This window comes from Pinus tabuliformis, chromosome 4_2 (assembly GCF_031772625.1).
Source record: "Pinus tabuliformis cultivar Carrire ecotype Pingquan chromosome 4_2, CPIR1, whole genome shotgun sequence".
NCBI classification, from domain to species: Eukaryota; Viridiplantae; Streptophyta; class Pinopsida; order Pinales; family Pinaceae; genus Pinus; species Pinus tabuliformis.
The window spans coordinates 920,830,137-920,856,382 of NC_142304.1; the positions used below are offsets into that span (position 1 = coordinate 920,830,137).

Below are 26,246 nucleotides of genomic sequence, written 5' to 3' on the forward strand. Positions count from 1 at the left end.
TTGGTAAATCATGGTGGTTTGGATTTGAAAAAAAACTTACCAACCTTGTATTGTGTACAACCGAGAGCCTTGATAGAGACAAAGCTTTAAATCTACGCCTTGAAATTGTGTCTAAGTTCTATGACACTCTTTCTAGTTCATACAAGAAACGCCCTTATCCTCCAAACCATATATGGAGCTTTGATGAAACAGGTTTACAAGTAAGAAGGGGTTGTGGCATGCATGTAATTGCCAAGAGGAATCAAAATGTACCAAATATTTTTCTTAAAAGCAGGGAGTGGATCACTATTCATTGTTGTGTCAATGCAGTTGGTACTTCAATCCCAAGATTTTATCTATTCAAGAGTAAAACTCAACTGAAAAACTATATACAAAATTGTGAATTAGGTGCATGCATGGCTGCACATCCCCATGCATGGATGACTAAATAATTTTTTTTTACTTGACTTTGTCACTTTGCTACATCTATACTAGGTGGTGTATCACCTAAAAACAAACAACTACTGGTTTTAAATAGCCTTGGAAGCCATATTTCTATGCAAAAAGTTAAGGAGGCTAATAATTTTGGCATCAACCTATTAACATTCCCTGCTCATACCACTCATAGATTGCAACTCCTTGATGTGAGTGTGTTTGGAAATTTCAAGAACTATTTCCGATAGAGTGAGGTTCATGGATGGAAAAGAATCTAAGGGTTGAGGTGAAAAGGTTTGAGCTAAATGAGATTGCAAGTAAAGCCTTTAAAATGGCTCTCACACCATCAAATATCAAAGTTGGGTTTAGGAAGACTAGAATCTGACCACTTATGATTACCTTATGCATGATATTAGTTGTAATGAAGCATTTCATGTGGTCAGTCAAGAAGAAGGAAATGTTCAAGCACATGTTGATGCACAAAAATAAATGGATGAACATGAAGATGAAATTGCAACTAATAATATGATTTCCCTCCCTCAAAGACACTTATATGGTGATGATGATGAATATGTCAGTGAAACACAATATAATCATGAACCAATTGACAGTAACATGGAGGTTGTTCCACCAACTGAAGCACATGCAACTTCTACATTTGACATTCTTAATTACTCTGTTGATCATGCCACTAACAATGAGAATGTGTTTAAAAATAACATTATTGATATTGCACTAGGAAGCAACATTAACTAATTGATATTGCCAAGCTAAGTAACCCCACCACCATGGCTAGTAGAAGCCCTGATGAATATGAACAAACATAATGTCTCAAGAACCAATGAAAAAAGCATAAACATGCCTTCACAACCAACATAATCAAACAATGAAATTGTTCATATTTTTGTGGACAATAAATCAATGGAAGAAGAAATTGTACATAATGACAAATCAAACAAAGAGAACAATATAGTTCAATCAGTTGTCCCGAATATTGAAAGTAAAATGTTAAGCAAGGAGTAACAAGTGTCAAGGAAGGAGCAATTGAACAACATTTCAGCTGCACTTTTCCCTCTCAAATTCTCTGCTTTCTCACCTTTCAAACATAACAATTTTTTTAAACTATACACTTCACTCTTTACTCTAGGTCTCCTCTATTAACATGAATCAAGATGGAAAATTGTTAACAAGGAAAAAATAAATTATTGGATATCAAATTTACAAAAAAGTAGGAATTCATAAATAATGTTATTAAAGGCATAACAGAGTTGTAGAGAAATGAGAGATTAGGCATTGTTTTCACACATCAAAACTTTCTCGTTGTGCTCTATTCAAAAAAATAATTCTAGACATTTGAAGACATCAATTTTTTTTTTTTTTAAGATAGACACACTAACAAACTGTTGAAATAATATCTCCACCACACATCAAAATAGGAGTTATCTCACTGAAAAGAATCTCTTATATCCAACTAGATCTAACAACTTCCTACAACTTGAAGTAAACTATTCACATAGAAACAAACTCTACCTTGCATTGAGAAATACAATAACAATCACAACCTTTAATATATCACACATTAGACAAGTAGGAGCTACTCATTCTAACACTCCCCCTTAACTAGTACTTGTCTCAATTTTTATGAGGTCAAGTCTTCATCATCAACTGTCATTGGTTCAATTCATCAAATGCTCCACATATCATGAGGACACTTCTAATTTGAAAAGTCTATATCTAGTCCAACCTTGCACTTGCATCTTATACCTCATTCATGTAGACATCAACAAGTTTTCAAAATTTATATAAACGAACAACCATCCATCTTAATACATAGGTAGCTAACCATTGCAATCACTAATCTATTATGGCGTCCTTCATATACATGATTCATACAACTTCTTAATAAACTCCCCTTGAATGTACATAAAACTTCTACTTTCTAAGCCTATCCTTCCTTTTCAATTGTTGAGGTATGTGGAATCTTCATCCACATCTTTGACTTTTGCATCTTTGACATTTCTATTCAATAATCTCCTCAAAAGAGTTGTAATTGTTCAATCGGTCAATTTTAACAAAATTTATAGTGACATATTAAAAAAAACATTTCCCTTCACCTACCATACATTCTTCGTAAGTACGTCACATAAATTCAACTCTGTCATACCAATAACATCTATCTATGTCATATTAAGGATTTCCCATGTGTTTTCCTCACAACCATTGAACACATAAAACACAATGGAACAAGCTGCCATCAACGACATCTCAAGACCTCACTATTTTTGAGAGATCTAACAATACGCAGGGCCATGCATCTCTGCTCAATTACGGCTTACACGTACAACTCCATTCATGAACTAAGCATCATGCGACAAGTTACAACTCAAGCAAGATCATCACGGGTAGTTTACTATCACTAGATCTCAATCATCACCAGCACTAATAGCAGATTACTGTCATCTTTGTCTGGTCACTTTAACAATCCGCACTTTTGGCAGACGAACACTCGGATTTGTATCTCAATAGGCCATCTGTGTAACATAAATTATAAGAGTTTTGAGGATGTAGTCCAATGATTAGGTGAAGAGATTTAGTCTCCATAAATAATGTGGTCTAATCCCCAACACAACTATATATGCTTAAAGTTGTTTCAAACACAATTTCCTCAATTAAAAAAACGAAAAAAAACACAATTAAATCTTAATGTTATCTTCCATTGTGACAAATTCAACAACCCACCATGCACTTGATCTCATAGCCTCTATGGTTAAACAAATTATCACGAACACATCATAGAAATCATTTATAAAAACAATCCACTCGTTTATCCTAGATTTACAATGTAGAATTTGTGTGATCACAGTTCCTACTGTGAGAGCATTAGGGTTGACTGTTGTACCAACTCTAATACCATGTAGTAGAAAAATTGGGAGATGATCAAGATTTTATCAACTCTAATACCATGTATAAAAATTGGAAAATAAACATGTTTACACATATCAACATTTTTTTTATATGTTTTATTTAACAAAATAATTGCAACATATAAGTACATCAAACTTTGTTTTAAGACAAACACACAATGCTATTCACATAGGGACTATTTCTATCTCCCTCCCATCAATTACATATTTTAATATAATTACAAACAAAACAAGAATTACTCATCCCAAACAAGTAGGAGACCTGAGGCCAAGCTACAGAGAGCATACTTGTCTGACAAATAACTCACTGTAGTAGCTCTTTGACCAGAGTTTGTCATTATAGAGCAACATATAAATGTTAAAAAAGCACACTAGCTACACAATAATATACACAGGAATGGAAGGCAGGTTATACTATAAAATCGTCATTGCTACAGTATTGCTCATTCTTGGAGGCTCCTTTAATTTTTATTTCTACATTTAAGAAATAAAAATAATGCAAAAGCCACAGAAGAAGACACAAATAAGGGCATCATTCCTTTCTGCATTTTTGGTTTGCCAGCTTCTTCCTTTTGATGGAGGGCCTCATCCCTTTGCTTTTTTAATTCCTTGATTAAAATCATCGAGTGGTTTAACGATGCCTCTAATTCTGCATTTTCTGTTTCAGCATCGTTCCTTGCTCGCCTTTCATATTCAAGCTCCAAAATAGTTTCCTTAAGGCATGCCTCTTTTCTCATAATTGCATCTTTTTTCAAAAGGGCCGCATCCCTCTGCCTCTTTAATTCAGCATTTTCTGTTTCAGCATCGTTCCTTGCTCGCCTTTCATATTCAAGCTCCAAAATAGTTTCCTTAAGGCATGCCTCTTTTCTCATAATTGCATCTTTTTTCAAAAGGGCCGCATCCCTCTGCCTCTTTAATTCAGCATTTTCTGTTTCAGCATCGTTCCTTGCTCGCCTTTCATATTCAAGCTCCAAAATAGTTTCCTTAAGGCATGCCTCTTTTCTCATAATTGCATCTTTTTTCAAAAGGGCCGCATCCCTCTGCCTCTTTAATTCAGCTTTTTCTGTTTCTGCTTGTATGGCCATTATTTCGCGCTTGTAAAGGATGTCTGGACTGCAAAATGGAAATTTCAAATAAGAAAAAGTATGTAACAATGCTATCCTACAAAGGAAGATGTCTTATACAAAAAGCTTGTTCCAGAATGCTTTTACCATAGGACAAACTTATAAGTTCGACACTCTCCCAAAAAGAATGTTTCACCAGCATAGGGTGGAGCTCCCATTCTATATGTTACACCAGCTTTAGGTGGAGCTCCCCTTCTATTAACGTAGCCAGGATAGTCTTCTTTTCTAAAATTAACCGACTCTTTCAAAAGTAAGCCACATTCTTTTGCTTGTTTCACTAACTCCCACTTATTGTATGGGTCTCTTTCTTGGTGAGTAACATGAATTTCTCCAATTTCGCTTACCATAGTCTTTGCATTCTTGAAAAACATCTTCAACAACTGGCGGTGCTTCCTGAAAGTAAAAAATAAAAAAAATTGACCAACTATAATATTTTTCATGCATTTGTGATCAGATGCTCTAATCTCCACTTACAAAATAAATACCTTGATTTAACAAAAGGATTAATCATTATATCACTTTCATAAATGTTGTTGGAGCAGGAAATTATATAAAGTCTAAAAGAAACTTACTTGATAACTGTTGAATGGGATTCCCGTCCCCAAAATCCTGCATGAGGGAAGTTGTAGACAATTCTATGGAACTTCATCTTCATTATGATATGGTGCTCCTCCATTGTGGTTACATCAACGCCATGCAATACCAGTGCTCCAAGCCTTTCCAACTCTGAAAGAGTCTCATGGGCTGAATTATAAAACTGTTGCAGCTTCTCTGCATCAAGGGCATAAATATAGAAACTAAATCATAACACAAAACGTATACAATAGCAATCATAAACACAACAAGAAAACACACAGAAAAATTGGAGGAAACGTTTGAGACCTCTACTGTCAAGAGAGGTGGCAACCATGTTTTCTGCAGACCCAAATGCCTTAGCCAGAGATAAAGAAAAAGAAAAGTCCCCTTCTCCAACTAACAATATCTGATGGAAGTTGGAGTAATGCTTGATATGTTTCTCCGAAAAAGGATGTCCCGGTAGATAGCTCGATCTGTTCATATGTCGATCATGCACATGATATTCCATATCTGAATACAGGAGAGGTTCCACAAAGTGTTTCTGAATTAATCCTCTGCCATCCAAAGTCAATTAAAATAAATCATTTGGAAAATCGTGCGGAAATGTCTGTCAACCTGCAACTATGTTTTTGCAATCAATTAACAAACTGCAACATTCTTTCAACCGGTAACTATGTTTTTGCAATTAATTAACAAACTGCAACATTTTTTAACAACTAACGAACTTATCTCACTTGCTAACAAAGGATGTGAAGAATGATGTTGTCTCTTGCTCCACGTCTTCTCTCCAACCACAGAGAGGAAATAAAATGATCATTCATATCATTTCTCTTCTGCGAATTCTATCATTTAACAGAGACAATCTAGCCAAAAAAACTCAAGAACGCATGGAGCAAACTCCAATATTATTTGTCACTATATCCATTAACCCATCAATGAACATTCAAACCCCATAGTCTATATTATCAGCGTGTTGTTCCATCGAAAATTAAGAAGGCTCCTCAATCCCCAAGGGATCACACATCCTTATTACCTGATTCGGAGTATACTTTTTATTTTTAATTTCATTGTTATATAGGGTGATTGTTAATTCATCAAAACCCTTATAAATGTGTTAATCAATTATTTTAATTAAAGGAATAAGTAATCCAAGATGTACAAAGTGAATAGAGAGTGAAGCATTTTAAATATAGGATGGTAGTGAATTAAATTAAGGGAGTACATCATATTGAATTTATTTTTTATATAAACATTTTATATAAAAGATGGCTCTCTCCTCTACTTCTCTCCTGATATTTTAAAGTTATCTCTTTAAAAAATAGAGTAGTTTTTCATAAACTTTTTAATGATGCCTTCGTTTAGAAATTACCTTTTTTCATAAATTAAAATAATTTGGTATAGATTTTAAATCATTAAAAAAAGATTAAAGTTATTAGTCTTTTAATAATTAATTGGAATTAAAATAATTTGTTATAAAATTTAAATAATTAGAAAATAAATAAATATTACAGTTATTAGTTTTTCAATAATTAATTTTTAAATCAATGTGGACAACTTTTATTGTGATTGTTAAATTTTCAATATATTATAGAATATTTAAATTTGTATTATAATAAATTTATATTTCTAATTTTATATATATGATAAGAGTTTTTGGGGAATCTGTAATTTGGAAAGTGACTGTTATTCATGGAAAATTTTAGAAGATAATTTTCGCAGGTGGGCTAATTTTCTATGATTTTTCCAAAAAAAGATTCTCCAATTTCCATTTTTTATAAAAATGATTTGCCCAAATTTTACAATATAAATTTATTTTATCTTAAAAATCGTCAAAATTATATAGAGACTATATATAAAATCATTATAAATTTGAATAATTTTACAAGTACATAGATAAACATTTTATATTTTGCAGATTAGGGACTAGTGAGATTCACCAATGTTTTTAAACATCAAGATAGTTTTCCATCTTTAAAATTTTCCCTGCTGCCACTATTACACCAAATTTAACTAATTCATAAATGCAAAGGAGAATCGTTAAATCGGAAAGATTGATGGTCACTATTACACCAAATACAACTATTTCATTAATTTCACAAAAGCCACAAACATGCCAACTAAAAAACACATAACCTCCCAAGACTTGAACCCACAACTAGACAAACCAATTGTTCACAAACCCACTTAAGTTAAAGATCCTTTGACTATTTTATATACCATTTCAAATATTATTTGAAAAAAAATTAGAAAAATTAATAATATTAAAATTTATTGGGACGTGACCCTCTTGGGGGTGGATGAACAAAGGGGACATCATATGGTTCACGTTGGGTGGATTAATGGGGAATGACACATGCTTCGAAGTGGCGAGGTAGCCATGACAGGTGGCACCAAAATGGTTGAACTATCGAGAAGGTGAAAACATGTTTAAAGCCTTGGATGATTTACAATTGCATACATTTTTGGTCTCTTGGTATGGGCAATAAGGAGGGAGGCTTTACGAATATTGAGTATCCACAGGAACACCTATGCATGCTCGTTGGTTTTGGAAGCTTTGTCTTGGTTGGTGATTATGGATAGCATATTTATCCCGGCTTTGTGCTTGGTCGAGTGCATTTCAAGGTGGTGTGAGATCCAGGGGAGGGGGTTCTTGGATGCTTGAAATAACCTCCTGAATCGTGGGTGGGAGCTCCTATTGCACAAATTCATTCTACAGAGATCAACTCTTGGAGAGACTTTCGAACCCTTGGTGGTGTAGTGGTAATTTTGGTACCTCCTGTTAGTTTCAATTATCATTTTGGTCCTGGGGTTGGAATGTGGTTGGCATGCTCAGTTTAGTTTTTTTACTGGGAGTATGAGTTTCGGTTGTGAAGCTTCGAATTGGGGTATTCGAGGAACACAATTGAAGGGCATTTTCGTCTTAGTGATTTCACAGAGAATCCATTTCTCGACACTGGTGTTAATTGGACTCTGTGTAAGGGCTTGTGTCAATCTTGGTACTTTGGATGTGTCAGGAAACATTGGAACCATAGTGTGGCTTCGTGTTATTTGGAGGTGTGGAGCACTGGGCCCTAGAGAAGTGGGTTGCTTCCCTGTAATTTTAAGGCCCTTTCCTGGTGTCTTGGAGATACAGTGTCCATGTTGCACTAATGAGGTCGAGCCTGGCATGGAGCAAGACCTCGAGGCCAACCACACAAGTGGGCAGGAGTGGCGAATGCGGACATGACTGGTGGTGTGGATATGGTGGGGGAAGTTGCCCAGATTCAGGCCTAGTCGTCAAGTCGAGTAGAGTAACCACCCACACTAGAATCTATTGTTGAGCAGTTGTGCAACATCTCGAATGTTGTAGAAGACCTTTGGCTACAACATTATGATGATAAGAATGAGGTGATTGCATTGCTCAATGAGATTTAGTATAATCAGTGGGACATATTGGACCATTTGGTATCTTTGTGTCAGAGCCAATGTCGAGATAGTGAATGATTGGAAGAGATGAAGGCGTGCCTAACTTACATTGAATTTCATGCTCACAGGGATCATGGCCCTGTTGCGGCCCCAAACGCTTCTCAAGCATCAGATGTTCACCTTTGAATTATGTTGTTTGTTGGTTGTTTTATAGTTCTTCACGTGTTTTAGGTAATTTGTCTTTTTTGTCTCTCGGGATTATGTAAAAAATGACACTTCCTACTCAATTTTTTTACCACTCTCGTGGCTAACAAATCCAGTTAGAGTGAAGTCAGGAGAGCAGTGGGCTTTATGTCCTTATGTTGTACCTTTTTTATGAATTAATGAAAAGATTTTGGTTGAAACAAAATATATATTGAGATGTGGGGAATCCCAATTTTCATATTTGAAAAAATAAAAATGATTTTATATATCATTTCATATTACTTGAAAAATATTTGGCATGAGAACAAGTGTTAACATAGGTCGAGAAGGGTGCTTTCCACCCCACCACCTCCCACTGCATTAAGAGGGGGTTGCATGGCCAACCCCTCCCATGCACGAAGCATGCGAGGCTTTATTTCCTTTGGTGTGATGGTTCATTCTTTGTAGGGCCCTCGACTTGATTTCTTATTGCATATATTATGGTATTCATGTATTGTTTCGATTCCACCCCCGTCACTGCAGGGATTATATTTTCATCTACTCAACACAATGGATTTTGAAGCCGAGGACAACTTGGCTAAGTCATGGAGTAATGTTCGGTCTTTCTTAATTCGAGGGTTGCATGCCTATGGTACAATAGTATTTGTGACCCATGACAACATACAAATTCTTCTGCTTTCAAATTTTGGGTGCTCACATTGTCCATTCAAGGGAGTGGGTGACAACTCAATACTAGATATTGAAGTTGTCAAAATTTGAGAGTCAAAATTCTGTGCAGTTTACAAAATCTTAAAGTAGAGTTTATTGACACCATCGATTAGCGACTAAGGTTAAGGATTCTGTCAACCTCGACAATCCTAAGTAGCAGTTTTTGGGTATTGGTTTCCCTCCTACTCTATGAATTTTATCTTCCTTTTTATATTTGTGGGTGGTTCCTTTCTAGTAGTCCTCCTACAGTACACTCGAAGTCTCCCTCTCTTTTGTATCTCAAGGTCTTTGGGTCTTTGGTGGTTCCTGTGATATCTTCAATTTTTGGTCCTTTCCTTCTCCTTTTGTGGATTTTATGGCTTAATACGGATGGTGTCTCGCTCTTTGGTCTAACCCTGTCCTGCACATTTCAACCTATGGTTGCATGGTTATTTGGAGTTCATGCAAGGCATCGTTTATGTGGGTCAATTCTATATTGGTTTGTTGTTTCTTCGGGGTGGCTCGTGGGACTCTGTTGTCTCTACTGTCACTGGTTCATAGTCAAGGGGGACTTGGTTAGATTTTTCACTCTTTGGAGGAGTTGAGTAAGGCCTTGGTTTTAGGCCTGGTATCATTTTTATTTGACCTCAATGCCTCGTTAGAGGATGCATAGTCATAGAGGGGCTAGTGGGAGTAGCCAACAAGGTCAACCGCGTGCTCAAACCCAGGCCTAGGAGGTGGTTGCCATTTATCACTCATCGAATTCTCCTAGCATTTGGGAGGAGATTCATCAATAGGAGACCTATGCCATTAGTGATCACTAGGCCTATTTAGCTTCAAAAGTTATCGAGGAGGTGTCAAATTTTCTCCCTGACCCTAGTCATACCATGGGAAGAAGGAACCAATGCCTACATTCTATCACCCTACACTAGTAGCTGGAAAATATTAACTAAGTTGAGTTATGAAGGAGAAACATGAAGATAGGAATGATATCATTTCATCCCTGAACGAGATACAAATGGTGTAGCATTATCAATGGTATTGTCTAGAGAGATTAGATGTTTGCTTGGCTCACTTGGAGAGTCACCTCCAATGTGAGCTCAATCCCTTTGCGCCAACTGGTATAAGTGCAAGGGACCTTGCTCTTATGAAATCTTTAGATTCGTGAGTGTGTTGTTTTGTAGTTTTTTTGTTTTATCTTATAATCATGTTTTGATATGGCACCATTGTGGTTGTTTGTCGTTTCTTTATGTTGATACTTTGTCTCTCTTATTATCAACCAACATATATGGTTTCCTTTGAGGTGGATCTAGGCCACTTTAATTTCAAAGATAATATAAAAATTAACTCACAAAAAAATATTACTTAAAAAAATGTGAATACAATTGAGTATGAGAGAGAAAGATGTTGTATAGTAATATTACATTAAAAGAAATAAAATAATACCTATTTAAACAAAAAGAAAAAAAGAAAAAAAAAAAGATTACAATGGAATCTTCACCAAAATAAAAAAAATTCAATGTCCACCTTAGGTAACATTGTTTCCCATGAATTTCATATATAACGAGAGATAAAGTAAATGATAGTTAAAAAAAATCAATTTGTTCCATAAGTGCTTTTTACTTTCTAGTATGTGTGATTAGTTCAATATCTACTTCAAATGATATAATCTTACATCAACTTTATATAGAAAGAGATAAAGTAATTGATATTTTTTCTATAAGTACTTTTGACTTTTTAGAATGAGTGAGATGTGTAGTTTCTTCATTGAAAATTTTAATTATTTGTTACTGCTAAGTATGCTAGAGGTGTGTATATTAAATATACCCAATAAATAAAATATATGTGTGTTTATATGTGCTTTTCAATATCAAAGATACGTGTGTGTGTGTAGAGAAAAAGATGTTTTATCCTTAAGATTTAACACATTTGTTGGACTAATTGTCAAAATTAAAGAGATGCGGAATTATTTTCATGCTTAGAAAGGAGTTGACTAATGGTGCATATATAACGAGAGCCAACATAAATCTATTTTAAATTTGAATCTATTAAATGCAAAAATAAAACAAAACCCTCTAGATGTAAACATTTTTTAATTATATTTTTTATTGTAAAAAAATAAAAAATAAATAAAATTACACCTTAAAAAATTGGATTTATCTTCCCTTGATAAATCCAAAATTAAGGTAAATCTATAACATTCATATATATATATATATAAACAAAAAAACCTTTAAATTCAAAATTTACTTAGATTTTAATTTATAATTAAATATTTATTAATTAATAATTATATTAAAAATATTATTAAAATTTGATTAAATAATAATATAAATATTAAAATACGATTAAATAATGGTTGATTAATAATTATTTTTAAAATGTTTGGTAAACCATATAGAAAAAGGATTAATCTAATTTATCCCACGTTTATATCCCTTTGTATAATGAAATTGATATTGATCGAAAGGATTAATCTAATTTATCCCACGTTTATATCCTTTTGTATAATGAAATTGATATTGATCGAGTAAAACAGACTATATGATCTAAAATATAATAGTAAAAGTTAGTTCTTAAATCATTGTAATGTGATGAAGAATGCTATTATTTATTTAAAATCATAAATGCAAAAAACGATTTTTTATTAAAATATATGTATAAGTTACTTATTAGTATAAAATTGATCGGATCTCTATTACATAGATATATGATTGAGCAAAGGCAGAGTTAGAATCGTATTTGAAATTTTGAATAAAGTTAAAAGATAATGATTAAAGATAAAAGATGAGGGTTCTACTTCCTTCGAAGTGTCCTTGTAAAATGATAAAGTTGTGGGTATTAAATGAATCTCTATTTCAATTTACAAAGGTTAAAATTGATAATTTTAATGGTTTTTACAATAGAATATTATAATATTATATATATATATATATTATTTTAGGTTGAGGGAGGAATGATTGAGATTTTTTATCTAAGTTTATTTTCACAAGTGATATGCTATCACACGATAAGTTTTGATGTAATGGGTTTGAGCCTTGTTGTTGAGAATAAGCTTTGATGTAATGGCTTTAAGCTTTGTTTTTAGAAATAGTTCCTAGAGGACTAAAACATGTATATTCTCCATATAAAATATAAGAATATTTTACACTTGAAAAAATAAAATTATTTTTACAATAGATAACTTTTTAGCAAAAATATTTTATTATAATGCCTATAATTTATAAATTATTAGAATTCAAATAAATGTTTAAATGTATAATATTTTTTTGTGGAATAAATATTTGTATTGCCTTCTAAACAATAGATTGCATTGGGTTTATATTGGTTGGTCACTATGAAAACCTAATCATATCCAAAAATGTACATGCATAAGAGAGACAACAGACAAAAAATTGCCCAAAAATTCAAAATATACCATACATATGCTAATATGCGGGCCCTCAGGGCCATAAAAGAAAGACAAGTAAAGAAGGAATTGCAAAACCAAAGACATAACAATAGTGAGGAGACTAGGAAGAGGGGTTTGAATTTGTTGTTGCAACTTGGATCGGTTCCTTGTTGCTTCCCGATGAGTAGCTAGTAGTAGAAAGGATGTCAAGGTGCTTCTCTATGCACATCAATCATTGATTCAAGTTCGTCATCTATCGATGCAAATGTTCCATGGAGAGGTGAAGGTTGTCTCCCTTCGCATGTCGATCAAGGAGAACCTTGTTGAATAGGATTTCATGTGCCAGTACAAGTTCATCATGTGCATATACTGATTGAAATGATCACGTGTGTGCCCTATATCAAGCACCTAATCAACCAAGTCTATCATTACCTCCATGTTCGAGAGAAGGTGCCTCAGGTTGGTTTTGTTCTGTTTAGCATGCGTGATTTCTTCTTTAATAGGAGACGGGGGTAAATTCTTGAAAGTGAGTTGATGCTTCCTCCACCCTATGATGAGTTCATGTGCTGCCTCAACTAGCCCATTCTTGATAGTATGTTGCGCTCATGTGGACACATGCTCACTGGCCTAGCATGTCGACTAAATAGGGAGGAGAGAAAGGCCAAGGAACACTACTTATGTGTCAAGGAAGAGACAAAGATTGATAGGTGTAAAGGCAGTAACAATAAAGCAAACCTAGGTCCATGACCCAAACAAAAGTTAGTCGTCAAACAAGAGGAAAATTGGCTGGGAGGGTGCTAGCAAACGAAAGAACCAACAAGAAAGAGCTCTGCAAAGAGCCAAGGGCCATGAGAGGGAGAAGTCCCCATGGAAGTGCAGGGGATTAGCCATCGACGGATAAGAATATGAGACCATGTTGTTACTAGGACTGAAGGTCAAGGCAAGAAAACCAATGAAAGAGGACGAAAAGGAGAGCCAAGAGGAGAATATGGTAGACTTCCCCTAGTGAAAAGCCACCTGGCTATTGTAATACATTTTCACCAATGTAGAATGCTTTGGCTGGTTCCGGGATGCTCGATAGACTGCTATATAGTAAATATTGTTGCAGAGTGAGTTGGGTTTCCAGTTGAAGTTAAGGAGGGAAAATGCCAGCTTCATGGAGTAAATCTTGTTAATGAGCTATCTTTCCCTTCTGTGAATTTTGCCTGGAAATCTAGGAGCGTTGGAGCATTACAAACATGGCTCAGAGGACCAAGCCAATATAATCTATTGCTCAAGAGCTAGGCTTCCTTGTTTAGAGGAGGACTGAACCATCAAAGCACTTGAATTAGCCTTTTGGAATTTCCCCATCTTGCCTAATATCCTTTTGTCAAAGGTTTCTGGTGATAGTGGAGCTATGAATTACCAAGACTGTGACATAAAATGACATACTTGGTGGCGACAGAGTCTGCTCAGTCACGCCAGATGAGGAGATCAAGCGATTAGATAGTAAGATTGTTTGTCAGGTGGACTATTGCATTGAATGCCATACTTAGTGGCAACAAAGTCTACTCGGCCACACGAGGGGAGGAGATCAAGCAATCATGCAATAATTTGTTTGCCAAGTGAAGCAAATTTGATAGAGGTTTGAAGGGCAATGGTGGTGTTTTAGTTGCATGGTGTCGGACCACAAAATTATGTTTTTCGTCATGCTAAAGCTCATGTGGTTGAATGAATAGCTAAGGGGGTGTGATAACACGTCCTTGCTCGGATGACCAAGTAGGATAGCAAAATCCTCACCCCCACCCTCTCACATGCGAAACACCCCATCCAGGGATAAATGTATGCTATAAAATAGTATAAAAATATTAATAAAAATATAATTCATTTTAAAATAATAATAATATTTTTAAGATAATGAATATTTATATTAAATTAACATAAAAAAATGAGTACCATTAATTATATCAATGACCTTCCACCTTATAAATAAACTATGACAATTACAAGTTAAAGAAACTTATGGCTGGGCCTTGTCACAAGTCTAATAATAAATCATAAAATGTGAGAGTTTATATCTATGCTTTTGTAAGCTATTCAAAACAAGAGGGAAAAAAATAATAGAACATGGTATCGAAGGGACTCCAACTTTTCTTTCAAGCTTACCAAAAAAATAGGAATTACCACCTTATAAATAAACTGGGACCATTACAAGTTAAAGAAACTCGAGGCTTTCCCTCATCACAGGTCTAACCATAAATCATAAAATGTGAGAGTTTATATCTATGCTTTTGTAAGCTATTCAAAACAACAGGAAGAAAACCATATAACATGGCATCGAAGGGACTCCAACTTCTTTTCTTTCAAGCTCACAAAAATAGAAGGAATTATTCCAATTACTCATGTCCTTGAACTTGCCATCGTTGTTGACCCATCTAGGTTTCACTGTCTTCATGTATGAAACTGGGTTTCAATTAGGGTCCATGAATTAGATCGTAATCATTTTCTTCTTTGTTTTTAATCTGATTCTCTAAATGAATATGCATTATAATCTCAACATTCAAGATATTTTTGTGTAGGGTATCAAATTTTCTTTCCATCACATTTATCTTGTGTAGAATATTTTGGTGTTGGCTACATTTCTCCTCCATTATTTTAGCAATGAAGGATTTATTCAACCAATATAAATATGTTAGCATAAATACCTTTCTATCACATGTTCTAGAATACCCTAGGTCAAGGATCCATCCTTCGAACTCTACTTCTACATGATTTTTGGGCGTTTGTTGTATGTTTTCTATTGACAACTTATATCCATTTTTAACATCTCGTCTTTGTTTTTAGCTAAGAATCAACTATGAAAGTCCTTCGTTTCACTTACATCACATGTTTGGATATGTGGTATGCATTGATGAGTTTGAGTATGTGATACGACTGTGACATGTGCTTTCAGACCAATAGTTGTGTTGTTTTTTTTACAAGTCCAGGTTTTCTATTTTCAAATGCAAAGTCTTTGGCATGGTTTTCGTTAGACAAGAGACGTTTGCGACCACCTGACAAATGAGGGAACAATCAACCTGTCAACCATAGTGAGAGTGTAAGGGGATCTCCACCATGGCCAAAAGTGATTGAAAGAGTTAGAGATAAATTACAATTAGAAGAGTAAGGCAAGGACTATGCACTTGAAAACTCTAAGAAATTAAAGGGTAGCGGCCAACATTAATAAAAACAAATGTCACCACAAACTAGAGTAAGCATTAAATGCCAGGAAGGTGGAGAGCCAAGTTAATGATTATATAGAGAAAACAAAATTGCCTTATGAGTGATTAAATTAGGGAGGGTATACAAAGACACTGCAAATAAGATGAATAAGGTAATGGGATACATTCACAACTCTAGGTTGTGAACAACGCAATTCTAAGTCTAATCACCCTCACTCCATTAAAAACTAGCTATTCTAATCATGTTAACCCATAGAAAACCACAAACATAAAGATAAGAACAAGAGTTTGAGATGTTAACCAATTAAGTTCTAGTCAAACTAAGTATTTTTTGCTCTAACCCAATGATATCCATCCATAGCTAAAACATTGTCATTTAAAAAAAAATGAGCCTAGCTTTAAAACATTGGGTACTTGTATTTTCCATAATTGTAGGGGCTCTCATCAACCTATACAAATAATGGATTGAGCTGCTCTCTAGATAGAATGGCTTTGGATGATTTATTGTCATCCTTCCACTACAAAGGAGAATCATTAACTTGGCTCTCCATTTTCCCTTTGAGTTGCAAGGAGGTGGAACATTTTTAGAGCTACTCCATCATTTTAAGTGCATGCATAGATACCTCGTCCATATAAATAATAATAATAATAATTTAATTTCAAAGTTACAATTTAATTAAATACCAAATTTAAATATGAGGTCATTTCCTTTACACGGCAAAAAAACTTATTTATTAAAGTGTACATAATCTTCAAACATATAATCTTACTAAGACTATATCTTAAATTTATCAAAAGCACAGAAATATCAAACTCTGTAACGCAAAAATTTTATAACTTACTTTTACCTTTAAAAAATATATATTTTTTGAAATGATTAATAAATCATATTTAAAGTATTGATGAATGTCTTTCTTTATGGTTTGCATCTCAGACAAAACCCCACCATAAGGCCCTTTTTCTAATTGGGATTTGGGGAATATGGTTGGAAAGAAACCAAGTCATCTTCAAAGATAAGGCTCCTTCTACAACCAAGATTGCTATTAGTTTATATGCAAAAACTGAAGGAATATTTTTTAAAATGGCTCCTTCTACAACCAAGATTGCTATTAGTTTATATGCAAAAACTGAAGGAATATTTTATATTTTAAAAAGGCTCATGTAAAAGCTACATTTTAAAAACTAAAGTCAAGGCGGTGAATGATAAATGAGTAATTTACATAAAAGTATCGGTACAGTTTCTCTCAACCCCACAGATACAAAATGTGTTACTGTGCAAGATGTAATCACCGATGCAAGTCTGATAATAAGTGTTGTAAAGGAACAGATCTCAACCAGACATTTTTCAGAATGTTTCATCAATTGCATTCAAGGTTTCATTGCTTATGTTCAAATTTCAGGTGGCACTTCATGAAAATCGGTAATCTGAAATTTCTGAGAAGAGAACCCAATCCATAGAAAATGAACCCAGACAACCTTTTGCAATTTATATAACCCTTCAAACCCCCAAAGAAAGTAATTGCAAATTTGCTTACCTTGACTCGGTGGGAGCTTTCTTCCTTTGGCAGGGGATTTGAAAACCCAATTTTGTGAAGATCCCAAACCCGCAATGGCAGGGGCAGCTGCTCTGGTATCCAGAAGTACTCCAAACGTGAAGAACAGTAACAGGAGATTTATTGGAAGGCTGTGCATTAAAGGAATAACTGGCAGAGATGAGCGCAGCCTGCAGAAAACCAAAAGAGGCCGCTCTCAGAAACACCAAGGAAACAGGGCCACTCACTTATGGCCAAGAAAAAATAACAGAAGGTAAAGTGAAGCCCAGTTCGTAGAAATTTCAAACCTAGATTTGAACTATAATGCTAGCTGAGATTTCAATACTACCACATTCATACTAAGACACCAAGTCATCTATAATGTTAGCTGGGATTTCAAACCTAGATTTCACTATAATGCTAGCTGAGATTTCAACCATAATAGCCATTCCAATTAACAGATTCAAATAAAAAAAATATTCCATTTACTGCAGCCAAATATATTGTCATGGCGTTGAATTTTACGTACACATTATTGTTAATGGGCTCCTCCTAAGTGGACTGGTCAGGTAATCTAAAATACAAAATATATAAACCATTAGTGTGTGATATTAATGAAGGAATTGTCTGTGTGAGAGAAGCTAGTATAAGTATGGGTATTGAAGAATCTTAGGAAACTTTACAGGTATAGTATATTATTACAAGGAAGGAATGATGTGTGGGTAAGAAGAAAAGTATCCTATATTATATCACATGGGAAGGAAGGAACGATGTGTGAGTGTGAAGAAATTATATATGAGTGGATTTAGAAAAGCAATCTTGAGAATCTTCATGAGTGGCTTGGGAAAGTAATTTATGGAATCTTGTAAATTTATTAAGTAAAATAATAGAAAGTAAAGAATTGAATTTTAATATTTAAAATATATTTGAATTTTGTTATTAAATATATGAATTATATAAAATGTTTATGTTAGTTTTATATATAAATATAATATTTGGTATGTTGAAGAATTTTCGGCGAAAATCACATAGAAAAACTTTTGTCGACGCGTTTCGAAGCAGCTGTCATTGTCGTTCATCATCAGGACAAGTTGAATGAGCAGATCTTACTTAAGCACATTAAATATTTGGTTTTTTTTTCTTCTTTCACAAAATAAAATTATAAATTTTATTTTATTAAAGAATGAAAATTAGTAATTTTTTAAATTTTAAAATATTATTAAAAAACAGAAATACAAATATTATATTTGAATATTTTTTTTGTTTAAAAAAATTAAAATTGCAATTTTTATTTTATTAGAAAATGAAAATTAATAAATTATTTATGTGTTTAAAGTATTAAAATATAAACGTATATTATATTTACCAAATTAAAAGTACATAATTAATGGATATATAATTTTTTTCTATTAAAAAATAATTATTAATTTATTAATTAATTAATTTTTTTTTTTTTACTTATTGTCATCACTATAAAGAAATAATTATTTTTAAAAACAACTTGATACATTCATCATAAAAGAGCCACAACAACTAACTATAAATCATAATGTAGGAGATAAGATTTCATAAAGGGAACAAATCCTTTGTCTAGATAAAAATATTAGCTTTGCAAAGTTTCTTTATTCCACTTAAAGGGCTTCATGTATAACCCTATCCATGTCTTTTACTCTATCCCATTAAGGAGTGATACTCAATCAATATATTTACCTCATTCTTATCAGTGTCATTATTTGACATTGGTTTCTTTGAATAATTCTAGCACTTTAGCTTTGATTTTTCCCCCTTTTTATCCTTTGACAAAGAGCTCAAGCATGCAATGTAGCTCGCAGATGTCATGGAAGTTGATATATCTAACATCTGAATGCTATACTCCCGTAATCCAAGATTTGGATACATTTAAAAAAATTCCATTTGAGAAACATTTTGTCAAAAAAGACCCTTATTAACGTCTATATCAACATAAATTCGAGCATATGTACACAACCCCGACATAATTTTTTCAATTATATGTTTATCATGATATTTGTCTAAATGAAGAAAATAAGAACCATTCTAATTGTTAGACATTACATCATTACATTACAACTCCTTTAACATTTATCAACAATCAAATTGGATTTCAAAAATATGAAAGTATCAATTAGAGGAAATTTCAACTCAAAAATAGCACTTAATAAAAAATTAAGAAATTAATAAAATAATGCTATGTAGATTTTTTTTTAATCTATAATTTTTATTATTTTACTTTTATCAAAATTAACCAAATAAATGCCACCTTTATCAAAATAACTCTCTCTCTCTCTCACTCACACACACATCTATATATGAAGAGTTAATATTTTAAAAAATTTGGTATTATGTTTCTAAATATTTGTGAATAGAAAAATATGTTATTAATATTATATGGATTGGAATATATATATATATATATATATATATATATATATATATATAGAAAAGGTAATATTTAAAAATTTGAAAATAAATGTGTGAAAAGCTAATATGTAAAAAAGTTCCAAATATTGTTAATTTTTTATATTCTCTTTCTAAATATTTGTGCCTAGAAAAATATGTTATTGATTACACTGAAAGTCGTTTTTCTCTACGGGATTCTGGTGTGCAAACAATGATTACTCCAATGAATCAAAGAGCTTAATTTTCGTCCTCCTCGCACCTATCCAAGTTTGGCAAGTGGTTGGTTTTCATTGCTCCTTTCTCTATTTGTCTTATTCTCTTGCTATCGAGTTTGCCCTATGAAATGAGTATTCCAGCCAAGTTTCCTTCTTGTTTGGAATATGATCTCTCATGTTAGATTCCATTGGAGTTGATAACATGCATCAAGAAGAGGACAACAACTAGCCATAACAACGGAAACCAAGGAGAACAACGAAAACTTACGAAACACCATGATGACCTGCAAAATAGACGGTAGAAAGTGAAGTCGTTTGACTATAAGTAGATGAGTGAGAAACAAAGCAAACAAGAGTAGAGACAGTTGAACCTGTTACAAATCAAGCTCTAGTTGGAGAACTAGTTGTTCCCTCCCTTTGAGCAGAAAGAAAAGAGAAGTCGACCTAACACACAAGTCTGGATTTAGTATTGAGTTTCCAGAGACACCTACCCCACGAAAGGCAAGAATTGGGTAGTTACTAGGACAATCTTAAAGTAAGAGTCTATATCTTCTTCGTAACACTGGGTAGTTACTCTACACATGAAGAATAAGGAAACAGAGAGCAATCTGATAGGTCTTAATTCAATTTGTTTTACTAATTAGTGTAAGGTGGAAGCCAAGTGTTGGCCAAAGTTCTGGATTCAGATATTGAGTTTCAGGAGAAGCCCACCCCAACCCACTCTAGACGGAAAAGAGTCTCTATGAACGAGCTTATTTCTCCATATAACCATCTCCACAGAGAAATGCTCTATAGTTGTCCCAACCCAATAATATTTATATTATATTAACACTTATGCATTATATCCCTACTTTCCTATGAGTCAAAAAAGAAGAGGACAAAGGTCAAGTAGAAGTGATTTCTGTGGTGGAGCAGACAAACCTTTCTTGAAAAAGGTCATGGTTGGGTGGGAGCAATGGAAGCATCATGGCTCGATGACGGGTGAGAGGAGGGATAACAGAAGCATTCAAGAATTCTAGAGGAGGGTTTGGTCAACCTGAAACATGACTTGCATCCCCGCATTGATCAGAACATGATCCATTTCACTTATGCTTACTAAACAATCCAATAGTGCTAAGTTGCAATTGAATAACAAAGATTATACTGATTAGAAGTACACTTAACGCAAGTTCAACAATGATCCAACATAGTAGAAATAAAATTATTCTAACATCTCTATTGAAGATATAATGCGCACTTGCAGTATATAACAAGGAGGCACTTTGGTGTTTAATTTGATAAAAAAATAGATTGAGAAAGAGTAACCTCTGCAACATTCAGTCAAAGCAATATAAATAGGGATTTTGTAATTAATCAGACGACCGAGGTTAATAAGAAAAACATCTATGTAGACCTAAGCGGTAGAAGAGCTATGTGGTTACTCAATTATGAATTGCAACCATACGTGGAACATTTCAGTGTTTTCTCTATTGATGTTTCTTTTCGCTGATGTCATGTTCTCCCACATAAACACATCTCAAATACCACTGAATTCAAGGCTTCTCGTCGTTATCAACTGTGAACAGACCATTGTTAAATAAACTATTATCCACAGTCAAGAGAGCACATTAAGAGTGATGAGCTTGCCACTAACCATATTTCATAGATTGGCTTCTCATCATTTACATATATGCTCCTCACATTATTTCAACAAAGCTTGCAATAAGCATTACCACCCACCATAACACATTACTAACTACAATTTATTCAAATCAAAATCAATTTAGGGTGTATTATCTGTGGATCGATGAGGCATTGGGTTTATGGAAATGTCATTTCATGGTTTGGTATCATGATTATACAAGCAATATCATTCATCTCTCCAGCAACAAAAGGAAATTGTGAGAGAATAACATTGATGCATAAGAAGCATAGATAGTATATGGAAGAGAGTATTTCAACATGTAAGCTATTTTATGTTTATATGGGCCTTTACATATTTAAAAGAGAAACCAAAACATTGCAAGGAAATATAAAACTATTATCATCAACCTAATGTTTTCCAAACTCATAATAGGAATTACAAATTAAAAGAAAAAGGACTAAAGAGCTTGAAAGGAAAAATTTTTCCTCACCAAAGTCGTCCATCACGCCGCACTTGGGTGCGCACACACACATAGATATAAAATAATTATGATACTGAAGCTAAAGAACTATGGGAAGTTTTTTGATCTCAAAGCAACTTTCAATGCCATCTATGGGGAGAAACCACAATAGACGTTGATTAGAATGGTGTTCCCAAATAGTTGGAAAGGTAGTTGTAATATCTTGGCTATATAAACATGGAAAGCCTAAAATTAGAACCACTTAGGGTATTTTATAGAGCTTCAACATTATTTCCTAAAACATTCCTTTGCATGCCACATTCCTCCACTTCTCCTATCGGTGTTCCTTTACACCTCTCGGTGCAATTGCCAGTGTTATATGGGTTGGATTTTTTTTTTTTTTTAATTAATGACCAACCCATTATTTACCCTTCATTAAAAATATTTTATATTTTCTAATTTATATAGATTAAGATATTAATTTTATTTTTAATATTTAATCTAGGCCTAGTCTAACTTATAGATGAAATGATCTTTTCAACAGAATTGGGTAATATAATCTCAAGCTAGATTGTGATTTTTTGTATATTTTGAATGCATATATTGATTTAGCACCCTGAAAAACCCCTAGGGCACTCATAATTCTATAAATTAAACAACTTAAACTCAAGTTTTTAAAAATATATGCGAGATTTTGATTAAAATTAACTAGAAAAATACTCTGATAAAAAAATCCTTTCATTTAAGTTATGCTCTTAACCTGCAATATAATACCCAAATACAGAATATGCGAAGAAAAGATACCCAGAACACAAAATAGCAATGATTTTATTATTCAGAGAGCAATATTCACATGCCCCTTCGAGGGGGCAACCTCCAATAGAGCAGAGCTCGATTACAAAAATAAGACACAATGCTCCTCGCAGGGAGTCTCTATCCTTTATATATGACTCATACATGCAATACCACGAGCCAATACCGTGGGTTTTATTAATACCATCTATCTAATACTATGGCCCATTTGCAACTAACTGTGGTCCCGTCATTAATTGCGGGTTAACCACTTACAAATATTAATATGGGCTTTATTGACTCTTGACTATGACGTGATCCCATGGCATAAATAAGGGGGTTAGGGTGGGACCCTAACATGCCCTCCCCCTTAAGACTAGCCTTGTCCTCAAGGCTGAAGCTGCGAAAACTGCTGAAGAATAGTGGCTGGTTCCCAAGTTGCATCTTCCGGGGAGGTGTCTTTCCATTTGACGAGGACTTCCTTAATCATGCGGCCACGTAGGTGCTTGTCTCGTGTATCTAGAACCTGTTCGGGTTGAAGCCAGATTGACCCTTCTTCGTCCAATTCAGGTAGACTGGTTTGAACTCGGCAATTGTTCCCAATCACTTTCTTCAGTCATGATACATGGAAAACTGGATGGATTTTGGCCGTAGGTGGCAAAGCCAACTTGTAAGCCACTTCTCCAATGCGCTGAAGTACTTGGAATGGTCCGTAGAATTTTGTTGAGAGCTTTTGACAACCCTTGTCTTTGAGTGATGTTTGCTTATATGGTTGCAGCCTCAAAAATACCTGATCCCCTTATTGAAATTGGCGCTCTGAGCGATGTTGGTCGGCTTGTTGCTTCATGCGGTTCTGAGCTTGATGAAGATTCTCTCTAAGATGGGCGAGAATGGTTGCGCGGTGTTGTAGGAGTTGATCCACTGCTTGTACTTTGGAGCACCCCTTGAGATAAGAAGTAGGGGAAGGCGGAAGTTGACCATAGACTGCTTCATAGGGAGTAATTTTGGTGGTGGAATGATAGTTGGTGTTATACCACCATTCAGCCAGAGGTAACCATTGTACCCAAAGGTGTTGCTTTTCTAAAGTGAAACACCTAAGGTAGGTTTCTAGACATTTGTTGACGGCTTCAGTTTGACCATCTGTTTGCGGATGATATGAAGTACTGAGTTTGAGTTGAGTGCCTTGTATTATGAAGAGTTCCTGCCAAAAGTTACTAGTGAAGATCGGGTCGCGGTCGGACACAATAGAAGTGGGCATGCCATGCAATTTGAAGATCTGATCCATGAAAGATTGAGAAACCAAAGTTGGTGTAAATGGGTGGGGTAGGGCGCATAAATGAGCATACTTCGACAGTCGGTCCACAACCACCATGATGACTGACTTGTTCCCTGACTTTGGAAGACCTGTAATGAAATCCATAGAAACCTCCATCCAAATTGATGCCAGAATGGGCAATGGTTGTAATGAGCCTCGTGTGTTGACGGTTTCCCCTTTGTGGCGTTGACAGACATCACATTCTGCTACGAAAGTAAGGATGTCCTGTTTCATGCCTGTCCAAAAAAATGATCTTCTGGTGCGAGCATACGTCTTCTGAAAGCCCGAATGTCCTGCAATGGGAGATGAGTGCAATTCTGCCAAAATGAGACTTTTGAGGGTGGATGTTGGGAGAGCCCGGGGTGTGAAAACCATTCCCTGCGAGCCTCTTCAATCCAGTCTGGAATGGGGAGGGAAATTGCGAGCAGAGTACTTTCCTCCTCAAATTGGCAAGATAATGAATCTGCTACACTGTTGTCTTTCCATTTCTTGTAAATGATCTCATAATCATATCCCAGCATTTTGGCTAACCATTTATATTATTGTGGGAAGGATAGGCGTTGCTCCAAAAAATATTTAAGACTGTGATGATCTATGCGGATTTGGAAACGTCGCCCCAATAAGTAAGGTCGCCAGGTCTCGACTGCATGTAAGATGGCCATCATTTCCTTCTCGTAGGTAGATTGGCCCAGATTCCTCCCACTGAGTTGTTGGCTTGTGAAGGCCAATGGTCGCCCTTCCTGCATTAAGACCGCCCCAATACTTGTACCTGAAGCATCACATTCAATGACAAAGGATTTGGTGAAGTCAGGTAGTGCTAAGACTGGAGTGGAACACATGGCGTTTTTGAGAGCAGTAAATGCCTGTTGTGCTTCCTCGTTCCATAAGAAGGAATTTTTATTTAGGGGTTGAGTGAGGGGCTTCGCTATGCGGCCATAGTTGCGGACAAATTTACGATAATAGCCTGTGAGACCCAAAAATCCTCTCAAGCTCTTCAAGGTCTTAGGTTGAGGCCATTCTTGCATTGCCTGGATCTTTTTGTGGTCCACCTTGACACCTTCACGCCCCACAATGTGGCCCAAATACTCAACTTCTTCCATGCCAAACGAACACTTAGACATCTTGACAAATAATTTATGCTTGCGGAGCAGTTGCAAGAGTAGATCTACATGCTGAAGATGTGCCGCCCAAGTGCCACTATAGATGAGGATGTCATCGAAGAAGACAAGGACAAATTTTCTGAGATATGGTTTGAGAATGTGATTCATAAGGCTCTGAAAAGTAGAGGGGGAATTACAGAGACCAAATGGCATGACCAGAAACTCATAATGGCCTTCATGAGTTCTGAAAGCCGTCTTGGGAATGTCGACTTCCTTCATGCGAATTTGGTGGTAGCCTGAGCGAAGATCCAACTTAGTGAAGAATTGAGCCCCATTGAGTTCGTCCAGCAAATCGTCAACCACCGGGATGGGAAATTTATCTTTGATTGTCAACTTATTGAGGGCCCTGAAGTCGGGACACATCCGCCACTCCCCATCTTTCTTGAGGACCATGACCACTGGGGATGAATAAGGACTAATGCTGGGACGAATGACACCTGCTTCCAACAATTCCTTGATGATTTTTTCTATTTCATTCTTTTGGGTGAACGGATATCTGTATGGCCGCATATTTGGGGGTTGGGCCCCTGGAACCAAGGTGATGCTATGATCATGTTCCCCTCGCGAGGGTGGAAGCTCATGAGGCTTGTCAAAGACCGTCCGATGGTTATTTAAAATCTGTTGCATCTCAGGATGAATTGGCAGAGACAGGGTTTCGACTACCTGGATGGCATTAAATTGAGCGACCACTCCATGATGGCCCTTTTTTAACAATTTTTCCATCCTATGCGCGTTGATGATAGAGGGGGCTCCCGCCTGGAGTCCACGGAGGGTATGTGTGGAGTTGTTCTGCTTAAAACTCATA

At 35.0% G+C, this 26,246-nt stretch overlaps 1 protein-coding gene across 3 annotated transcripts; it reads right to left on the minus strand.

The window, feature by feature from the left end:
- Positions 1-3,529: 3,529 nt before the first annotated feature.
- On the minus strand, positions 3,530-18,102 carry LOC149172682 (uncharacterized). Of its 3 annotated transcripts, none has more exons than XM_089427783.1 (6): positions 17,987-18,102; positions 17,461-17,648; positions 5,345-5,548; positions 5,035-5,233; positions 4,550-4,855; positions 3,530-4,451 (listed from the first exon to the last, which is right to left on the minus strand). In XM_089427783.1, exons 2-6 carry the CDS (start codon positions 17,615-17,617, stop codon positions 3,800-3,802), a joined length of 1,518 nt encoding a protein of 505 aa, XP_089283909.1. In that variant the 5' UTR covers positions 17,618-17,648; positions 17,987-18,102; the 3' UTR covers positions 3,530-3,799. The 3 variants fall into 3 exon arrangements, with proteins under 3 accessions (XP_089283909.1, XP_089283910.1, XP_089283912.1); XM_089427784.1 differs by lacking the exon at positions 17,987-18,102 and adding an exon at positions 17,766-17,866; XM_089427786.1 differs by lacking the exons at positions 17,461-17,648; positions 17,987-18,102 and adding an exon at positions 5,773-5,870 and having other exon boundaries at positions 5,345-5,592.
- Positions 18,103-26,246: the final 8,144 nt, after the last annotated feature.

Coding starts and splice junctions, on each gene's coding strand:
- LOC149172682 (XM_089427783.1), bottom strand. CDS start 17,617: ATGCACAGCCTTCCAATAAATCTCCTGTTACTGTTCTTCACGTTTGGA. Junction 5,549..17,460: donor AAAGCTCCCACCGAGTCAAG/GTAAGCAAATTT, acceptor TCCTGTATTCAG/ATATGGAATATCATGTGCAT. Junction 4,452..4,549: donor ACTTATAAGTTTGTCCTATG/GTAAAAGCATTC, acceptor TCCATTTTGCAG/TCCAGACATCCTTTACAAGC.